Below are 21,897 nucleotides of genomic sequence, written 5' to 3' on the forward strand. Positions count from 1 at the left end.
AGGGTGACAACTGGATTAAGGAGAACACATCCTTCTATTGTATATTGAAGTGTGTTGTTGTCATCTGTGGAAGTGTTTTATTTAATATTTTGTGAGTAAAAAAAATGTTGGGACAGAAATATAGTTGCACCTGTTTTTTTGGGCTTTCAGTGTTTTGTGGATTCAATTTCATGATCTCAAAAAATTGAAATTCGAGATTTCAGTCTTTCGAGATTATGAAGTGAATCCATACATATATATATATGTGTATATATATATATATATATATATATATATATATATATATATATATATATATATATATATATATATATATATATATGCACACACACACACACACACACACACACACACACACACACACAAACACACACAATGAAAGAAATAATCTTTAGCGTGCTGTGTACCTTCCATTTGATGATTTGGAGGTGTTAAGATGCTGCCAGAAAGCTGTCTGTTAGGCACATCTATTCCACTAAGTAGATGATCAGTATGCAGAGACCTGCAACCATCCCCATGGAGCAGAGGATAAAGCCCTTTCAACATCCTAGATGACCTGCTTTCGACTAGCAGCATGGGCAGTGGAGTGGCTGTAGAGGGGTAGATGGGTGTGAGCAGCTGACTGCAGCTCACCCATCCTGATGGAATGGAAGGAGCTTGGCTCACGGCATGGTATGGTTGAAAGTGCAGTAATGTAAGTACATCTCCTGCAGCATTAAGAGCCTAGCATGCTTGTGCTGCAAGTGGTGTGGTGTTTGGTTGTAAGGTTATACCTGCGCAGGAGTGTGCATGCTGTAGCAGCTGAGAGGAGGTTGGTATAGAACAGTTAGCAAGATCTGAAGACTGGCCTGCTCCATAATACCTGACTTTTGCCTCCACCAGAGAACAAATAGGGCAGAAGGTTGTCATCCTGATTGAGGAACAAATGGCATTTGGGTGCAGGAGGGGCAGCCATTGGGCTTTTCCTGCAGGCAAAAAAATGCAAATGTGGAGAGGTATCCTCTTTCACTTCAGTCACTGACCTTCAGAATCAGGAAGACAGACATGCTTTCTCCTTGGATCATGGTGGATATAGGTCCTGGTCGTGTCTGAGCAGACCTTATCGACATGGCTTGTTAACTGCATCATCTTTTGCCATTAGGTGCTAATTGCTGTTTAGTCAGGATAGTCAAAGACTACCCCTCCATGGGTGTTGTTGCTTTCACTGCTTTTTCAAGAATGCAGTTACTGCAGACATTTATGCTGCTTCCTCTTGGTTATTATGTACTTTCACCCAACATTATTCCTTGAGTTGTGACTCCTGGAGTCAAGCCTACTTTAGTAGTTCAGAGGTTAGCCTTTTGAGCTCTGCCTTTGAGCCTCTATGGATTTTGATTCCCTGAGAGGTTGTTGTATACTGTTTGGGATTCTTATGGCTTTCGCCACCCTGAGAGATCATGGACTGTTTTGGGATTCTTCCAGCTATTAACACACTACAAGACAGCTCCTTTATGGAAGTACTCACTGTATCAGTTTATCTTTGAGTGAGCCCTCTGCAGTGAGTACTCATTACCGTTTCACCATGTCCCCGTGTTGGTCTCTCCCCTGGACTCATTTTGTAGGTGGATAATACTTCCTGTTTGCTTTGTATCAGTGTTGTTTTTTCATGCCTTTAAGGTGGAGCTTTCTTTGATTCCATGGGGCAGAACTGGGGAGTGTCAGGCAGGGTACACCATCCTGGGATGTGGTGATAACGATGATTGTTGGTGGGGAAGGTACATGCTCATGCGCACAGAAGTTACAAAGTGAAAGGACTGAGCTGAGGAGAGGGCTCTCAGGAAGAAGATTCCAGCTGTTACATATACTGCACAAGGCCCTCTTTACTAATTACCAGGTGATTTTGTTTAATCTCCATAGCATTTTTATTATATATATATATATTTTTTACTGTGAGGAAGACTGCTAAAATCTTCAGAATTTGATTAAAGTAAGGTGTTGTCGTGCTCATTCAGAAGACTATTTAAACTGTAAAATTAATTGCACTTTAAAATGACCAGCCTTAACGCATTACATTATGGATAGTAACTTACTGTTCAGTGTTAATCACGTCTGACTTATAATTTGCATTTCATCTCTCTAGTCTTTGAAAAGAATTAAACGGTCAGATCGTCGTGGTGCAGAGTCAGTAACAGAAGAAAAATTTACAATCCTGTTTGAGTCGCAGTTCAGCGTTGGCGGAAACGAGCTAGTATTTCAAGTTAAGGTGTGTGCTGTGCTTTTTTTTTCTTTTTTTATAACAGATTTAAAAACAGAATTCTTTGAAGTTGCCTTTATATAAAAACATGTTAATTTTTATGTGTTAATTTAATTTTTCTAATCGGGGTGAAAAGGCAGAATAATTATTCTTAAATGTCTTATCTGGACTGGTTATTTATTCCTTAACATCATTGTGGTAAGTGATGACACAAGTAGAAACTTTTCTTGTAACAGACCATTGATTAACTCTTTACAGTTCTTCGCAATAAGAAACAGGTTGTGTGTAAGATATAGCTGAAGCTGGGACAAAGCAGAACTGAAGTAGCAGTGTCATTCTGCCATGGGTTGTACCAAAGTTGCATACGAGTATTGAACAGCTAGATAACATAATCGACAGTCAAGAAAGGAAACTCTGTATTTTAGTAAAGTAATAATTATTTTTGAACATGAACATTAATTTTTATAGTATACTGTTTCTTAACATATTTTCCTGTGCTGTGCACATCTGCTCCTGTAATGTCAATCTCATAATCAAGCACCGCATGCAGTTTTTCTTCATTATGCCGCTTGACTTGAGTGACTACCATATGACACCTGTTGACTCTTCTGTTATGAAATTTATATTAAAATTAAGAAAAGAGGTAGCTGCTTCAGGTTAATTTCTTACCTGGACTTAGCGTAGCTACTGCATTTAGGAATTCAAGCTTGTTATGGCCTCTGCACAGTCCTAGCCAAAGGTGGTGGTGGTGGAAGTGGGTGTAGGTTTTGTTGCAAAATAAACATTACTGTGGTTACTGTAGGTCGGGCAGAGTTGCTCTTCAGTGAAGGGAAGACCCAGGGAGGAGAGCTTTGTTAGCGCAATACAGTAGTAAGAACGCAGTATTCTGTGCGTTTTATTCAGAAGTATTAATTTTTTAACTTTTTCTTGTACTTGCTCTGGTTCCATGATTGACATACACTCTACTTCCTTCTCTTTGTAAAAGTAATTTATTTAAACTCTTGATATGTGCTATTGAACTGGCTAACCAAGCAAAACAAACTTGTTATTTAAGAAATTATTTGTGCTGTTTGTGTAAATCATTACAGCTGACGCTGTCAAGCTTCATTTAATCCTTGACAATGAGTTTGGTTCCAGTATTGGAACTGACTTGCCCATTACTACAGCCCGCGAGAACGAAAAAACTCTCGAGCTGAAGTCCTACCCAGACTGCTCCTTTCCAAATTACCTCAGATCTCATTTGCTGCTTCCCGAGACAGACGCGTCGCCAATAGCTCTCGAGCGAAGTGATTTATTTCTTATATATTTTTCCAATGTCAGTATAACTTGTTGCATTTTACTAACTTTAAAATTTACAGTCGCTTTTCCTGTATAACTCCCCTTTTTTAAATAGCTTTCTGTATTCCTTTTTAACATTTTGGTGTTTTTTCTCATCTGACATCTTTGGTAGTGTCTATACCTTTCAGTACCCTGTATTACCATAGTTGGTGTGTGTATGTGTGTGTATTATGTGTCTTTGTGTGTGTGTATGTATATATATATATATATATATATATATATATATATAGTGGATATAAAAAGTGTACACACCCCTGTTAAAATGCCAGGTTTTTGTGATATAAAAAATGAGACCACAATAAATAAATTGTAAAATTTTAATGTGACCTATTACATGTACAATTCAATTGAAAAACAAATCTGTTACGGGAAAAAATGTAAAAAGAAATAAAAAAACATACAATAAGCTGATTGCATAAGTGTTCACACCCTTAAACTAATACTTTGTTGCAGCACCTTTTGATTTAATTACAGCATTCAGTCTTCTTGGGTAGGAGTCTATCAGCATGGCACATCTTGACTTAGCAATATTTGCCCACTCTTCCTTGCAAAACACTCCAAATCTGTCAGATTGCGAGGGCATCTCTTGTGCACAGCCCTCTTCAGGTCACCCCATATTGGATTTAGGTCTGGGCTCTGGCTGGGCCATTCTAAAACTTTAAAACAAATCACCAAGTACCACCACGGCTCCAAAGTTTTTGATTTTCAGGTTATGGTTCGTTTTATTGAAAGAGAACAGTCAAGGTAGTAAGCGCTTTCGGGTTACATCCAAACCCTTTGTCAGACATATAGCAAATAACATTGCCTAAGCATTTAAATACCAGAAAAAGGCGCCAAAAATAAACATAATGAAAATTTCTATCCATATCAGTCTTAGCCACTAGATGGCACCAAATGCATGCACATATCACATCTAAAAACCCTTCTTAACCAAAACCAATATAAAAAGCAGTATAAATAGAAAGTTATAGAAATAGTGTTTACAAATCAGTATAATTTATACAAATCTAAATATATACATGTGTATATATATATATATATATATATATATATATATATATATATATATATATATATATATATATATATATATACCTTTTTCTGGTATTTAAATGCTTAGGCATTCTAAGTGGATCCAATGTCTGTCTGCCTGGAATGACATGCTTGACAAGCCACGCTGCTTCGCAAGGGACGGCTTGCACCTGTCACCCCTGGGTTTCCGGATATTGGCAAAGGCTCTTGCCACCCCCATAGTGCCTTTTTTAGACAAGGCTCAAATTCTAAACCCACCACCCTAGAAAACAATAATGGAAAAAAACTAAGGGTAATGCTGCTCAATGCCAGAAGTCTAAATCTCAAGATGCACACCCTCGAAGCCCTCCTCAGTATGAAGAACATCGATGTCTGTGCTGTGACTGAAACCTGGTTCAAGGCTCCTGAGAGCACCCCGGCATTATCAGGTTTTACCTCATATCATGCGTTCCGGCCCCAAAACCTAGACCGTACCACAAAAGGAGGGGGTGTATCCATATTCATCAAGGATACCCACACCTCCAGGCTGGTGGCAACTCACGAAACATCAGAGACCATTCAGGTGCAATTAACCATAGGCAAAACTGCTCTACAGTTTGTAGCATGTTACAGGCCACCCTCTCAAACTCAGGAACCCCACACAGCCTTCCTGAAGACACTGGAGAGTATAAATGTCTCTCCAAACACCATCATATTGGGTGACTTCAACTACCCAAACATAGACTGGGAACATTACTCAAGCCCCAATACCCTAGCCCAAAGGTTCCTGGAGTTCATAAACTCAAATGCTATGGAACAACTTGTCACCATTCCCACAAGAGGTGAAAATATACTAGACCTGATCATCACAAACATGGGGACAAAATGCTCCACACCGGAAGTATATCCCTCATTGGTGAGATCAGACCATAAACTAATCTGACTGGAGATCCACATCCCGTCCCCCCCCCCAAAAAAAGACCACAGTGAAGAACTTCTCAAAAGCCAACTTCACACTTCTTAAGACTGGTGTGGTATCCTTCAAGGCCCCTGAGCCATTGGAAACCACAACCCACGCTGCTGAATCACTTACAAATGCTTTCTACGAGCACCTCCAGGATTGCATGGATCAAGCAATCCCAAATAAAATCAAGACCCTTTCCACCAAAGGCAAGCGCCTGATCTGGTGGACCCCAGCCATAAACAAACTTTATAACAAGAGGAGAAAGCTACTACAAGATAGAGCAAAATCCCTAAAAGGGAAGACATCTCTGATCAATACTAGTAAAAAACTACGATCACTCATAAAATCATCCAAGGCCAACTTTGAGAGAAAAATCGCCAAGGACACAAAAGACAATCATAAGGCCTTCTTTAGCTATGTTAGAAATCTGGGTGGAAACTCCCAGATATGCTCAGAATTAGTCCAAAATGATACAAAAATCACTGAACCCACAGACATTGCAAACGTACTGGCAGACAGGTTCAGTGAAAATTTCTCCCCTCCCTCCCCCCCCAAAAGGAGAAATATCTATCCCAGCAGAGTGTAGCCTCCCAATCATCTCAAATGCCCAGGTGAGAGCTGCTCTCTCTAAAGCTAAAAACACAGCATCAATGGGACCGGATGGTGTCCCCGGCTGTGTGCTACACAAACTCAATGAGGAACTAAACCCACACATAAGGCTGCTGTTTAATCTTAGCCTTACCACAGGATACGTACCCAAAGAGTGGCGTATGGCAACTGTGGTCCCACTCCACAAAGGCGGTGCTTCTACGGACCCTGGTAATTACCGCCCCATAAGCTTAACAAGCCTGGTCTGCAAAGCTATGGAGAGGATCATAATGGAACTCATAAATAAAGACATAGGAGACCTACAGACATTGGATCCTACCCAATTCGGCTTTGTCAAGGGCAGATCATGCCTCTTGAACTTGGTCGACTTTTTTGAAACAGTCACCAAGCCCATTGATGAGGGTAAGGCAGGTCACACAGCCTACCTTGACCTTGCAAAAGTTTTCGACACAATACCCCACTCGGGTATCATAGAAAAGCTCACCAGCTTAAATGTAAACCCATATGTCACAAGATGGGTTGCAAACTGGCTCAAGGACAGAGCCCACAGGGTTAGAGTTGCTGGTGCCATGTCAGACTCCAAGCCGGTCACAAGCGGTGTCCCACAGGGCTCAGTCCTGGGCCCCCTCTTGTTCGGCATCTACTTTTCAGAAGTGCAGGCAAATATAGGAGGATTGTGGCTGACAAAGTTTGCAGATGACTGCAAACTGGGCGCCATAGTTGAAAATCCATCAGACACAGATATCTTTCAGAGAGGTCTCATAGAAACGGATAACTGGTGCCAGAGCCATGGCCTTAAGCTAAACGCCAAAAAATGTATAGTCATACCCTTTGGTAAAAACAAGGTTAACCCCAAGTTTCCACATAGGTGGCAATCCATTAAGCACAGAAGAGGTTATCAGGGACCTGGGGACCCAAGTTGACAGTAACCTTTCTTTTGACACTCACACTGCCAAAGTGGTTAGGAGGACCTTCTACATTGCCCACCTGATTATGAAGGGATTCACATCCAGATCAAGGGCGGTCATTGTTCCCCTGTACTCTTCACTTATCAGACCAATGATTGAGTACAATGCCCCATTCGGAATGTATCTTACCCGACACCTGCAGCAATTGGAAAGACCCCAAAAGTTCCTCACCAAAAGGATAAAGGGGCTCAAAAATATGCCATATGCTGCCCGACTGAAGAAACTCCAGCTCTATTCAGTCGCATACCGTCTGCTCAGAGGTGACCTGTGCCTGACATACAAGGCCATGTCCAACCCGGAATTAATGGACATGCTCCACCTCAAAAATCCAAATCCACCAGAGCCACAAGAGCAAGAGACTTAAACCTCAACACGGATATAAATAGGACGTGCTGGAGGGACAGATTCATCACCCAGAGACTCCCTATGCTGTGGAACAGAATCCCGGTCCATGTGAGACAGAGCACCTCGCTGGCTCTGTTCAAGAGGAATCTTGACCAGTGGATGGGAGATCGTAGGTTTACCCCGGGGATCATTTCTGTATCACTGCTGGACAGAGGCACGGCAAACTAATGGGTATAGTATTCTTCAACCTAAGGGGTGGTGAAAGCCACACAACTCTGGCTAGGCTTATAAATGCCCTAGGGCAGATAGCCTAGTATGAACCTATGAACCCATATATATTTATATATATATATATATATATATATATATATATATATATATATATATATACACACACAAGAATGCTTTTTACCATAAAAATAATAAATAAGTAATGCATTTTACTATTAGTTTAGAACTCATTATTAAGGTAAATTTCTTTTCATATGTATACATAAATCAATATGCATAAAAATCACATATAAGCATTCCAAATACGTATCAAATTTTTATATAAGCAAAATTAATGCAAAATATTTATAAAAAATACTTCTAAAATCACAGATATAGGTAAATATCCATATCCATAAAGACAGTCTATCATTTCCTTGTTTAATGCTTTAGTGGTCTATCCCTCAAGAATGGTTTGATCGAAACCTTATCATTCATACCTTTCCCTCTGTCTGATTGCATCCTAATTATCCATTTTATTTCTTGCTTCTCTGTATGATTCTTTATATTCCCTACCCTCTTACTTACAATCAACTCGACCACCATAAATCTGAATTTATGGCTTAAATCATGATTTAATACATTAGTGCATTGGTCTCATCCTCACAATTAATAGCATAAACATGCTCTCTCACTTTCTCTCTCAATGTCTTGTTTGTTTTTCCTATATAGAAGCTGGTACATTTCATGTAACTAGCTAAATAAACAAGATATCTGGACTTGCAGTCAGCATAATATGCATTAATTTTGCTTATGTAAAAATTTGATATGTGTTTGGAATGCTTATATGTGATTTTTATGCATATTGATTTATGTATACATATGGATAGGAATTTACTTTAATAATGAGTTCTAAACTGATAGTAATATGCATTATTTATTTATTATTTTTATGGTAAAATGCATTCTTGTGTGTGTGTGTGTGTGTGTATATATATATATATATATATATATATATATATATATATATATTTAGATTTGTATAAATTATACTGGTTTTTAAACACTATTTCTATAATAACTTTCTATTTATACTGCTTTTTATATTGGTTTTGGTTAAGAAGGGTTTTTAGATGTGATATGTGCATGCATTTGGTGCCATCTAGTGGCAAAGATTGATATGGAGAGAAATTTTCATTATGTTTATTTTTGGCGCCTTTTTTATTATTTAAATGCTTAGGTAATGTTATTTGATATACCTCTGATGAAGGGTTTGGATGTAACCCGAAAACGCTTACTACCTTGACTGTTTTATTTCAGTAAAACGAATTGTAACCTGAAAATCAAAAACTTTTGGAGCCGTGGTGGTACTTGGTGATTTGTTTGAAGTTTATCTGCATTTTGCATTTGCACCGTTTGGTACCTTCACCCTGAAGCTGTTTGTTGGATTTACTGAACTGGATTATTACTTTGGCAGCTGCAAGGGACATGGCTGAAGAAATCTCTGTTGAACTTGATCATAATCCCAACTTTATGCAAGAAGGTAATAGACTTTCTAACATTACAGAAGCCTTTAAGAGATTATTGAAAGCTGAAACTAATGCACTTCTGCAAATTCAAAAGAATGAACTGTTAAATTCCAGCAATAGTGAGCAATATAATGAATATACTATTAACGTCCTACAATTCACTCGGAAAATATAGAACCTCTTAACAAAGCTAAAGAATGTGCAATGGCAGCGTAAACATATGGAGGCATGTCTTTGCTTCCATATAGTACCTGGAGGACTTAGAATTCTAAAAATGCTGACTTACGGCACGTTGTATCCAGTACTCTTGGCTAAATGGCAAAAATTAAATATTGACACTAGCTTCTCATACATGAAGCTCCTCATTGAGCAGTACATGCAGATAGAGAATAGCATAGGTGAAGAAATAACTCAGCAAACTGAAATTATGTTGCTTTTGAGCGAGGGAGACTATGCTATGTTCCATGAGGACATACACTCACATGTATCAGCACTAGAACGTAGACTGCCTATTGATAAAAAGAAGAAGCTCAAACGTGATCTAAAAGACTTTAATGTCGGAAATGTTTTTTCTTGGCCGAGAGAACATAGAAGACTGAGAGAACCAGTAGCTATGAGCCGTTTTCACCATTCTCCTCCTACTCACCAATTGAAAGGGTCACAGATGGCCAACACCCCCAACCAGCCTCCCAACGTCCAGGGAAGCGATAACGGAAACAAAATAGAGGCTACATCTTCAACTAATAACCGAGGGGCATTAGTAACGAATGTAGAGCAACAACTACTGAATATGCCTAAATCTATAGTGAAGAGGAGCAGCCGTATTGAGAATACTGAGTTTGCCTCTGCGATGCACACCGAGCAACAACAGGAGATAATAATTAGTGAATCTAGTTCAGCATCCAATGGAGATGTAAGAAGAAAACAGGTTAAGGGCAACATTGTTCAACTGGCTTTAAACTTGGTGGCTCACCAATTCCCACTACCAATTTTGGAACAGAAGAAATGGACTCCTATCAAGACAAACAGGAAATGGAAAATATCAGGGGATTCGAGAATATCCCAGAACAAGATGCAGAGACAAGTGAGTTTGAACTAGTAGTAAATTTATCTCAATATGAACTGGGAACGTTCGAAAAATCACTTTTAAATAAAGGGCTCTCCTTTATACCCTCTAAAGGGACTGATATTACTGACTTTATTTTTGATTTTAAGATGCTTGTCAGGAATATAGCCTTGAAAATGCTGTACAAAAATGATCATGACAATGAATATGCTTTGTTTAGGAAAATTAGTGTTTTTGTACCTTACATACATCCTCTTTTAGAAGCATTCGAACAAGCATGTGAAAGGGATTTTATAAAAATGACTAATGAACGAAGGTTTAACTGTAATCAGACCTTCTGTAATCTAAATGAAGGCGAACGTGAAGCGCTTGTCAGTTTAAGCAATAATAATGAAATTGTAATAAGGCCTGCAGACAAAGGTGGGGCCATTATTGTTTTAGATAAGCACTATTATGAAGAAGTGATGCAAACAATGCTTGATGGGAATGAAACATACTGTTTAATAAGTTCTAGACAGTGAAATAAGATTATCAGCAATATGTATAGCAATTTGTATGATTTGCTAATGTGTGATATCATTGACCCTGATTTATATAAATATTTTTTAGTTACATTACCAACTGTTCCAACTTTCAGTGGTCTTCTGAAGATTCCTAAAGATTATCAGAGCCCTAAAATGGGACCAATAGTCTCGAGTAGAGGGTGGTTGACAGAACCACTCTCCATTTATGTTGAGAAGCAGCTTAAAGAGATAGTTCAAACTACACATACTATAATTAAAGATACTCAGGATTTTCTTGAAACTTTCTCTGAATGGTTGAATAGTAGTAATGAGCTGTCTGATATTTGGCTGGTAACTCTAGATGTGAAGTCGTCGTTTATCATGATACCAAATATAGAAGGGCTAGAATACTTCAGACAGGTTTTATGTGCAAGAAATGTCAGCAGGGATAAAGTGATGAAATGTATGCTGCTACTTGAGCTTATTCTGGAAAGTAATGTCTTTATATATGCTGACAAGTATTACTTGCATACAAAAGGGGTGGCGATGGGAACACCTTGTGCGAATTCATACGCCAATTTGGTCATGGTCCAATGGGAGAAGACATTCATCATGGATACAGAATATGTTGGGAGCATCAAATATTATAAAAGATTTGTAGATGATGTATTCTTCCTATGGGAGGGTACGAAAGTTGACTTGCGCTTATTCATTGAATATCTCAATCAAACTACCATCTTTCTGAAATTTGAAGTCAAATGGTCTAGAACAGATATTGAATTTTTAGACGTCCTCATTATGAGAGAAAACAATAGATGTTCATCGTGCATACAGCTGCAGTCATAACAGATGGGTTATCCTGCCGTCAGGCGGGTCCTCGGTCGGCCGAATTCCAAAGTCTAGGTCCGGCGTCAGTTGTCGTCACTTCTTCTCTGATGTCAGTGCGGCAGGGGTATATAAGAACCAGCCGACGCCATCTTCTTCAGTCTTTCTTGCTGCGCGGTGCCCGAAGCAGAAGCAGTTCGCAAGTGCCGGTCGGCCAGCTCCTGAGATTTACGAAATTATTTCAGCCGAAGTCTTCTTGAAAGCTAAGTACCCCGTTGGGGAAACTTTTCTTGCCTCAGACCGATGTCAGACAAAGTTAATAATTGCATTTCAAGTGGGAAGCAAGTACCGCATAAGGATTTCCATTCTTTCTGTATTCCTTGCTTAGGCCCAGACCACAACTTCTCGGCCTGCCGTTTCTGTTCTAGATTCAACAAACGCACTATTAAGCGTCGGGCAGAGTTCGCCCAACACTATTTTGGTAAAAAATTTAATTACATTATGTCGTCGGATACCCCGACTCCAGTTTTGAGTAAAAGACGCAAAGATAAGAACCGACATACAAGGTCCGTGACTTCTACCAACACCACGCTAAAGCCGACTACCGGTGCTCCGGTTCTCAGCGAGGCACCTACGCAGCCCCTGAGTACCGATGACGCTTCTTTAGCGGTGTCTTCTGTGCCCGAGGTCGTAGGCTCCTCAGCCCCCATTCCGACTACAGATACCGACGCCACTCTTGGCGGGGAAACTCAGAGTTTAGACAGGCCTGCCACCTCTCAAGGTGTCTTCAGGCCTTCCTCCTTTTCCATTAAGGCCTTCACAAAATCTAAAGCAGCCATGAAAACTAAAAGACAAGGTCCACAGAGCCCCTCTCAAGGCCCCATGCCTAAAAAACTGATGCTCAAAATGGCTGAGGATTTGATTACTCTTATCGGGGGTTCTCAACCCCCCTCAGACAAAAGGCCCAGATTGGAGGAAGACTACCTTTCCTCAGATCAAGCCTCTATTACCTCAGAACATTCTGAGGACCAGGAATATTCATATTCCCCTTTTGAAGACTCTGATGCTGAGGAGTCCATTCCCTCGGTCTCCCCCCCTGAGGACTATTCTTTTGGGGAAACCGTACATATCTTGAGGGAACACTTTCACTGGGAAGGCCAAGATTACTCAGATTCCAAGAAAAGGCTCAGGGATTTTCTCTTGCTTCCCCAGCACAGGCCTCTGGCTATCCCTCCTGTCTTGGATATATTAGATGTGTACACAGAAGCCAGCCTCAACCCAGATTCTTTACCTCCAACTCCTGTTAAACCTGACTGGTATTACCGGGTTCCTGATTCACACCAATTCCTATACAAAAGCCATGCTGCTGACCCAGAAACTATTTCACAGGGTCCCAAGGGAATTAAGACCTCTACTGCCAAAAACCCATTACCTTCAGAGAGAGATTCCAGAGCTTTAGAAAGGTGGGGGGAAAAGGTGTATACCTCGGCCACTTTAACCATGAGGGCATTAAACTGTCAGTTCCATATGTTAAAGTATCAACAGTTTTTGTTATCTCAATTGAAAAGCAAAATGACACAACCTGAGCAACCAGATTTAAAGGAGTTGCAGGATTTGTTGCATAGTGCAGAGCAAGTGGGTAAACATACCTTGCAGTGTGGTTTTGATGCTTTAGAGGCCTCATGTAGAGCTGCTGTTACAGGGTCTGTCATACGTAGACATGCTTGGCTCAAAGAGCAAACCTTACCAGATCATGTCAAAGCTAAATTACTAGATGCACCTCTTCAAAAAGATGTATTGTTTGGTGTTAAAGCTGAGGAGGTACTAAAGAAAATGGAGGAAAAGGCTAGATCAATGCAAACAGTGAAAGATTTCCTACAGGTACAACCTCCACGTTTCAGCAGAAACTGGCCTTCAAAAAATTGGTCCTTTCCAGCCATGGACAGACCTCAAAGAGGCAGATACAGGCACCGGAGGGGTAGAGGGCGATCTCAAGGATCATTTAGAGCCAGACAATGGCAAGCTCCTACACCAAGAGGTGGAGAAGATAGATCACAGCCATTCAGAAAGCAGACACAATGACTTTCCCCTTTGCATGCCAAGCAAAGCTTTAATGGCAGCACCTTTAGGCGGAAAACTGGAATTATTTTCAAAAAATTGGCATTTTGTCACAAAAGACAAATGGATCCTGGGCATTATAGACAAAAAAATGTTGTAAACGTAGTAGCACTTTTATGCCAGTTAGTGTTCCTGTACTAAAGGCTTTTCGTGACATTTGCGAGTTTCAGATTAGAGAACTCTATTTAAAACCTGTTAAAAACAAGGCATATAATTTAAGCTTCTCTGAGTATAAAGCCTTAAAAAGTTTACAACAGTGTAATGACATTATTATAAAACAAGCTGATAAAGGTGGCAAGGCTGTCTTAATGAATCGTGATAATTATTTTTCAGCTGTTTCTCTGCTTTTAAATGATGATACTGCCTTTAAAGTTATCACTAGAACTGATGTAAAAAATTGTATAAGTTATGTGAACATGGTTGTGTATGAGCTGCAGCCTAATAATGACATAGATATTGATCTTTTTAACTATTTTACAGTACCTTGTCCTCTGATTCCACATTTATATGGGATCCCTAAGATTCATAAATCCCTGGAAAATCCACCCATGAGACCGATTGTCTCTGGAGGTGGTTGGGTTACTGAACCCATATCAGTTTATTTGCATAGGCAATTAGAAGTTTATTTACCTAAATGTAGTTCTTTTCTAAAGGATACTTGTGATTTATTGTCAAAGCTACGGGTATGGTATAATAATGTAAAAACTGATTTAAATACCAAGAAATATTATTTAGTGACGCTTGATATCATGTCCCTTTTCACAGTTATCCCCAATGATGTGGGAATAGAACTACTTAGAGAATTTTTGTCTTCTCAACCTAGTCCTGACCATAGGCTCATTAGCAATATCTGTTGCCTTATGGATGTAGTTCTGAGGAACAATGTGTTTATGTTTAATAATACCTTATTTCTTCAGTTAACAGGCGTAGCTATGGGCACATCCATAGCAAATACTTACGCTAATTTAGTGCTTTACCAGTGGGAATGCAATTATTTGTTTAATGCACAAAATCTATTTCTTAGTAACATTAGTTTCTATCAGTGATTTGTAGACAATTGTCTACTAATATGGAATGGTACTTTGGATGATTTGAATATTTTCATTGATTATTTAAATTCTAGTACTAATTTTTTGAAATTTAAAATGGATGTGTCTGACAGCAGCATATGTTTTTTAGATGTCAAACTGCAATTGAATGATGGCATATTAAACACTAGTATTTATAGAAAGGATGTTAGTAATGGAAGATATCATCACAGTAGTATGCACGCCACATGTCTTTAAAGGTGTAGCAAAATCTCAATTTATTAGAGCAAGTAGACTAACTACTGATAATACTACATTTGTTTCACAACTTGATAATATGGTAGAGGACTTTTTTTCTAGTGGATATGATATGAATTTATTATCCAAGCTTAAATCTGATGTAATGGAAGCTAGGCAGACATCACTTATACCAACTTTTTTGGAAGATAGGTCAAGCCTTACAGATAGTCAGTGTAATAACACCATTACTCAACATGAAATAAAGTACGTCACAACTTTTAATGGTAGGTCAAGTTCAATTAGACAAATTATTAACAGGAACTGGCCCATTCTAATGGCATTGGATGAACTAAAAACTATATTGGGCACCAAGCCACATTTTACATATAAAAATATGAGGACGATTAAAAGTTTACTCTGTTATAAAGATTTTTATAGACCCTGTTATACACAATTCGCTGCTAAAACTGGTACTTTTCCATGCTTTAACTGTGCTGCCTGTGCTTACATCTTAGGGAATGGTAGTGATACTTTCACTCATCCTGCCAATGGACAAGTGTTTAATTTTAAAATTACAGCTACTTGTAACACCACTTTTGTGCTTTATTTGGCTACCTGCATCTCATGCAGTTCATTTTACGTGGGAAAAACAATACGTAAGCTTAAGGAACGTGTTATAGACCATAATTCTGAAATTAGGAGAAATTGTGACAATAATGCACTATGTAAACATATTAAAACTTGTGGTGAAACACATACATTTAAGTTTAGAGTGATTGATGCTCTATGTCCAAATGAAAGAGGTGGTGATGTCAACAACTGCCTTGAGCTCAAAGAATTTGAATGGATATTGAGATTAGCTGCTGACACTCATCCTGGTTTAAATAGCACTGTCAGTTTAAAACCTGTGTTAGTTAAGCTACGTAATATTGTAAAGTAAATATTTTATACTGTGTATCTACACATCTTTTAATATATTTATATGTATATGTCTTTAATTTTTAATTTGTTTTCTGTCACATGATTTCATTTGGCTGCTGGTCATGTGATTTTAGACCTGTATTTAAGCTTCTAGAGTTTAGTGTTTGAATGTATTGGTATTGAAGAAGGGTTACGCCCGAAAGCTCTGCTTTTTATTAAACTGGTTTTCTCTGCAAGTTTTCTCTTTTTTTTTCTTCATTATAGACAGAGGCTACAGATTCCACTTTCACACCCTTCCAAAAATGAGAGGCATGCCAAACCTGCCACAAAATCAAACGGCAGAGGCACAAAAACAAATTTCAGCTCTCATGGACATGAAAGCTATTCAAGAGGCACCTGCAAAAGAACAGGGTCAAGGTTTTTATTCCAGACTATTCCTGGTACCAAGGAAGGACAAAGATTGGAGACCTATTTTGGACCTATCCATCCTAAACACATATTTAATTGTACCAAAATTCAAGATGCTCACATTACAGCAGCTTCTTCCCATGCTGGGCAAGGAGTCTTGGCTGGTAACATTGGACGTCAAGGAGGCATACCTGCATGTCCCTATCAGACAAGATTGCAGAAGATACCTCAGATTTCTTGCAGGTTCAACCCATTATCAATTCTCTGCATTGCCCTTTGGCGTATCTACTGCGCCCAGAGTTTTTACGAAATGCCTGGCATCAGTAATTGCCTTCTGCAGACTTCAAGGGATACAAATATACCCATATCTGGACGACTGCCTGATCCAAGTGGACAGCAAGCACATACTTCTGAAACACCTGGTGTTTGTAATAAAATTGTTGAACTTTCTGGGATACACAGTCAACAAAAAGAAATCAAAACTAATACCCTCTCAAACAATAATTTTCCTGGGTGCCAGCTTGAATACAAACACCCAGATGGCCTACCTCACGCCAGAGAAGCAAGGGCAACTATCTCAATACTTCAGCAAAATGACAACCTTCACCAGGCTGACTGCAAGGAAAGTCCTGCAGGCTCTGGGATTCATGGCATCTTGCATCCTGCTGATCCCATGTGCAAAGCTGCATATGAGGAAACTTCAGTGGTACCTAAAAAACTTATGGTCTCAACACAGTTTGGAAACAATTATACCACTCATTCCATGTCTTCAAAAGGAATTTCTGTGGTGGGCTCAAGCATGCCAAAGAAACATAGGTCTCCCCTTCTGCATGCCTCAAGCAAATCAAATCATCACAACAGATGCCTTGGACTACGCCTGGGGGGCGCACATGACAGATCAGTGCATTCAGGGCAAATGGTCCCAAAAAGAGAAGCACCTACACATCAATCAAAAGGAAATGCTAGCAGTACAAAATGCTATTATGACCTTCAAAGACCTACTACATCCAGGCCAGCTATTGATAAGGGCAGACAACACCACAGTGATGTGGTACATAAACAAACAGGGAGGAACTCATTCATACCCCCTGTGCAGACTAGCCATGTCCCTTTGGAACACGGCTCTGGAATTGCAAATCCAACTTCAAGCACAATTCCTGCCAGGGAAGGAAAACACACTGGCAGACAACCTAAGCAGAAATATGACAGATCCACACGAATGGAAGTTGCATCCTCAAGTTTTCGCAAAGATAATTCAGGCATGGGGACAGCCAGACATAGATCTCTTTGCTACCCACAGAAATTACCAACTGAAAAAATTTTGCTCAAGGACCTATCATCCACAGGCCTGGAAAGTGGACGCACTTTCTTTCAATTGGACAACATTGACAGTCTATGCCTTTCCACCTCTTCCTCTGCTGCCTAAAGTTCTATTAAAAGCCAGAGCAGAGAGGCCAAACATGATTCTCATTGCTCCAGACTGGCCAAGACAACACTGGTATCCACTCCTGAAGAGCCTGACGCATTCCCCACCATGGATCCTGCCTCTAGTGCCTCTTCTGTTGTCCCAGCGCAACTTCAAAACTCTTCACAGTCAGCTGAAAACCCTCAATCTAGCCGCATGGAGGATTCCTTGATTTCCCAACAGACCCTCCTCTCCAAGGAGGTGCAGGATGTCATCTTGGAGGCCAGAAGACCTTCTACTAGAAAAGCCTACTCCGCCAAATGGAAATGGTTTTGTGCCTGGAATCAGAAAAAGGGCCAGAATCCTTGGGTACTAAATTTACCACAAATATTACAGTACCTAGCTGAGATATTAAACAGTGGACTTTCCTTCTCCTCCATCAAGATCCATGCTTCAGCCATTTCTGCACAATACAACACAGATCCTCCTTTATTCTCTCATCCTCTCTTAAGACAGTTCCTCAGAGGGGCTAAGAATATAAAACCCCCAAGGAAACCACCAGTACCTGCTTGGGACCTCAACTTCATTTTAGAAAAACTGACCCTGCCTCCATTTGAGCCAGCTGCTTCAACAGAACTGCAATATTTGTCATGGAAAACAGCCTTCCTTCTGGCTATCACCTCAGCACGCAGGGTTTCGGAACTACAGGCCCTCATGGCTGTGCAACCTTTCATCATTTTCCATCAGGACAGAGTATCCTTACGACCCAACCCTTCCTTTATGCCAAAGGTAGTATCCATTGTAGCCTTGAATCAGACTATCCACTTACCTACCTTTTATCCTAACCCACAAAACAAAGGGGAGAGACTACTACATTCCTTGGACATTCACAGACAACTCCATTATTATTTGGACAGGACAAAGCCATTCAGAAAATCCGAGCAACTCTTTGTGTCCTACGCTACAGGTGCTCAAGGAAAGGCTATCTCCAAACAGACAATCTCAAAATGGATAGCCCACTGCATACGCTTTTGTTACTCATTTCATGGAAAAACTGTGCCTACAAGCATCAGAGCTCACTCCACAAGGGCCACAGCTACCTCTGCAGCTTTCCTCAGGGGTGTTCCTACCAAGGACATTTTGGAAGCAGCCACTTGGAGTTCTGTGCACACTTTCTCCAAGCACTATCACCTTCCACTTTACTCTAAATCTAGAGCGGGCTTTGCCACAGCAGTCCTGCAGGGCATCCTTGCTCCTCCTAGTTCCACTTTGTGCCTGCCACCCCTTTTTAGCTTTGGGATTCTACCCATCTGTTATGACTGCAGCTGTACGCACGATGAACATAGTACAGTTTTGTACCTACCATAAATGTAGATGTTCGAGTGCTAATACAGCTGCAGTCCAGGTTTCCCTCCCTCCATCCCCTCTTGGGACAGGCCTTATGACAAACACCTCCTCATACAACCTGATTGGGGTATTCTTTTATGGTGTATTTGCTTGCAAACTACTGTTTTTTGATTATTTTACATTGCATTATTACATAAGTTTACATTTTGCCTTCCTCCTGGGGGCACCTGACATCTGGGGCAAGAAAAACTGAAGAAGATGGCGTTGGCTGGTTCTTATATACCCCTGCCACACTGACTTCAGGGAAGAAGCGATGACAACCGACTCCGGACCTAGACTTTGGAATTCGGCCGACCGAGGACCCGTCTGACGGCAGGATAACCCATCTGTTATGACTGCAGCTGTATTAGCACTGGAACATCTACATTTATGGTAGGTACAAAACTGTACTTTTCACAACATCACTCTATAGAAAGAGCTGTAGGAAGAATAGCCTACTTCATCGTACGAGTATGCACCCTAGACATATATACCAAAATATGGTTATTAACCAAGGACAGAGAATATCTAAACTAACTACTGATGATACTAAATGTGAGCAAACTTTAGATACTCTGAGGGATGAATTTATTGTGAGGGGATAACCCAGGAAAGAAAGTGTTTTAAAGGATCCAGTGGTGATAGAGAAGGGAAGGGGGGACCTCACTTTAAGAAAAAGAATGTTAATGCAACTGAATCAACACAAGTGATGAGGTATCCTAACTCAACTAATACACATTAGGCTGAACATACCCTATTCGAATAACAACAGGAATAAATGCAAGATAATAAATAGCAATTGGGTCATTTTGACTACAAATGATGAAATTCGAACTCTGGCTGGTCCCAAACCTAGATATAGTTATTGAAATAGTAAGTCTCTGAAAAGACTACTCTGTTATGAAGAAAATAAAGGGAATATGGTGACATCAAATAGGCAAGGCACCTTCCCATGCAGAAACTGTAATCGATGTTCATATATGCTGTGTTCTAATATCTTTATGCATCCTGACAGCAATAGGACTTGCACATTCAGACATTATACTGACTGCAAGTCCCAGAGATCTTGTTTATTTAGCTAGTTGCATGAAATGTACCAGCTTCTATATAGGAAAAACAAACAGGACATTGAGAGAGAGAATGCAAGAGGATGTTTATGCTATTTAATCGTGAGGATGAGACCAATGCACTAGCTAAACATGTATTAAATCATGATTTAAGCCATAAATTCAGATTTGTGGTGGTAGAGTTGATTGTAAGAAGTAAGAGGGTAGGGAATATAAAGAATCATACAGAGAAGCAAGAAATAAAATGGATAATTAGGATGCAATCAGACAGAGGGAAAGGTTTGAATGATAAGGTTTTGATCAAACCATTCTTGAGGGATAGACCACTAAAGCATTAAAAAAGGAAATGATAGACTGTCTTTATGGATATTTACCTATATCTGTGATTTTAGAAGTATTTTTTATATATATATTTTGATGTATATATTTTGCATTCATTTTATGTAAAAATTTGATATGTATTTGGAATGCTTATATGTGATTTCTATGCATATTGATTTATGTATACATATGAATAGGAATTTACCTTAATGAGTTCTAAACTAATAGTAATATGTATTATTTATTTATTATTTTTATGGTAAAATGCATTCTTGTGTGTATATTATATATATATATATATATATATGCATATAGATTTGTATAAATTATACTGGTTTTTAAACAGTATTTCTATAATAACTTTCTATTTATACTGCTTTTTATATTGGTTTTGGTTAAGAAGGGTTTTTAGATGTGATATGTGCATGCATTTGGTGCCATCTAGTGGCTAAGATTGATATGGAATAGAAATTTTCATTATGTTTATTTTTGGCACCTTTTTTTGTATTTAAATGCTTAGGCAATGTTATTTGATTATATGTCTGATGAAGGGTTTGGATGTAACCCGAAAGCGCTTACTACCTTGACTGTTTTATTTCAATAAAACGAATTGTAACCTGAAAATCAAAAACTTTTGGAGCCGTGGTAGTACTTGGTGATTTGTTTGAAGTTCATTCTAAAACTTTAATTTTCTTTTGGTGAAGCCATTCTTTTGTTGATTTGGATGTATGCTTTGGGTCATTGTCATGTTGAAAGGAGAAATTCCTCTTCATCTTCAGCTTTCTAGCAGACGCCTGAAGGTTTTGACCCAAAAGTGACTGATGTTTGGAACTGTTCATAATTCCCTCCACCTTGATTAAAGCCCCAGTTCCAGCTGAAGAAAAGCAACTCCAAAGCATGATACTGCCACCGCCATGCTTCACTGTGGGGGGATGGTGTTCTTTTGGTGATGCAAAGTGTTTCTTTTACCCCAAGCATACCTTTTGGAATTGTTGCCAAAAGGTTCAGCCTTGGTCTCCTCAGACCCTAACACATTTTCCCACATGCTTTTGGGAGACGATGTATTGTTTTGCAAATTTTAGCCTGGCCTGGATGTTTTTCTGTGTAAGAAAAAGCTTCCATCTTGCAACCCTACACCATAGGCCAGACACATGTAGAATGTGGGAGATTGTTGTCGCATGTAGTACACAACCAGTACTTGCCAGAAATTCCTACAGCTCCTTCAATGTTTCGTCTTGTCTTTTCATCAATTTTGGAGGGACATCCTGTTCTTTGCAACGTCGCTGTTGTCCCGTATTTTCTCCACTTTTTGATGACTGTCTTCACTGTGTTCCATGGTATATCCGATGCTATGGAAAAGTTTTGTACCCTTTTCCTGACTGATACCTTTCAGCAATGAGAA

At 39.5% G+C, this 21,897-nt stretch overlaps 1 protein-coding gene across 4 annotated transcripts in view; it reads left to right on the forward strand.

The window, feature by feature from the left end:
* The window catches only part of LOC122787814 (signal transducer and activator of transcription 5B-like), a 2,227,565-nt gene that overhangs the window by 1,512,301 nt on the left and 693,367 nt on the right, over positions 1-21,897 (forward strand). For all 4 annotated transcript variants that reach the window (XM_044054718.1, XM_044054719.1, XM_044054721.1 and 1 more), the window contains one exon: positions 2,120-2,242. In XM_044054718.1, coding sequence (XP_043910653.1) covers positions 2,120-2,242 — 123 coding nt within the window. The remainder of the gene's footprint in view (positions 1-2,119; positions 2,243-21,897) is intronic.

This window comes from Protopterus annectens, chromosome 13.part0 (genome assembly GCF_019279795.1).
Source record: "Protopterus annectens isolate FY-2018-M chromosome 13.part0, PAN1.0, whole genome shotgun sequence".
Classification (NCBI taxonomy): domain Eukaryota; kingdom Metazoa; phylum Chordata; order Ceratodontiformes; family Protopteridae; genus Protopterus; species Protopterus annectens.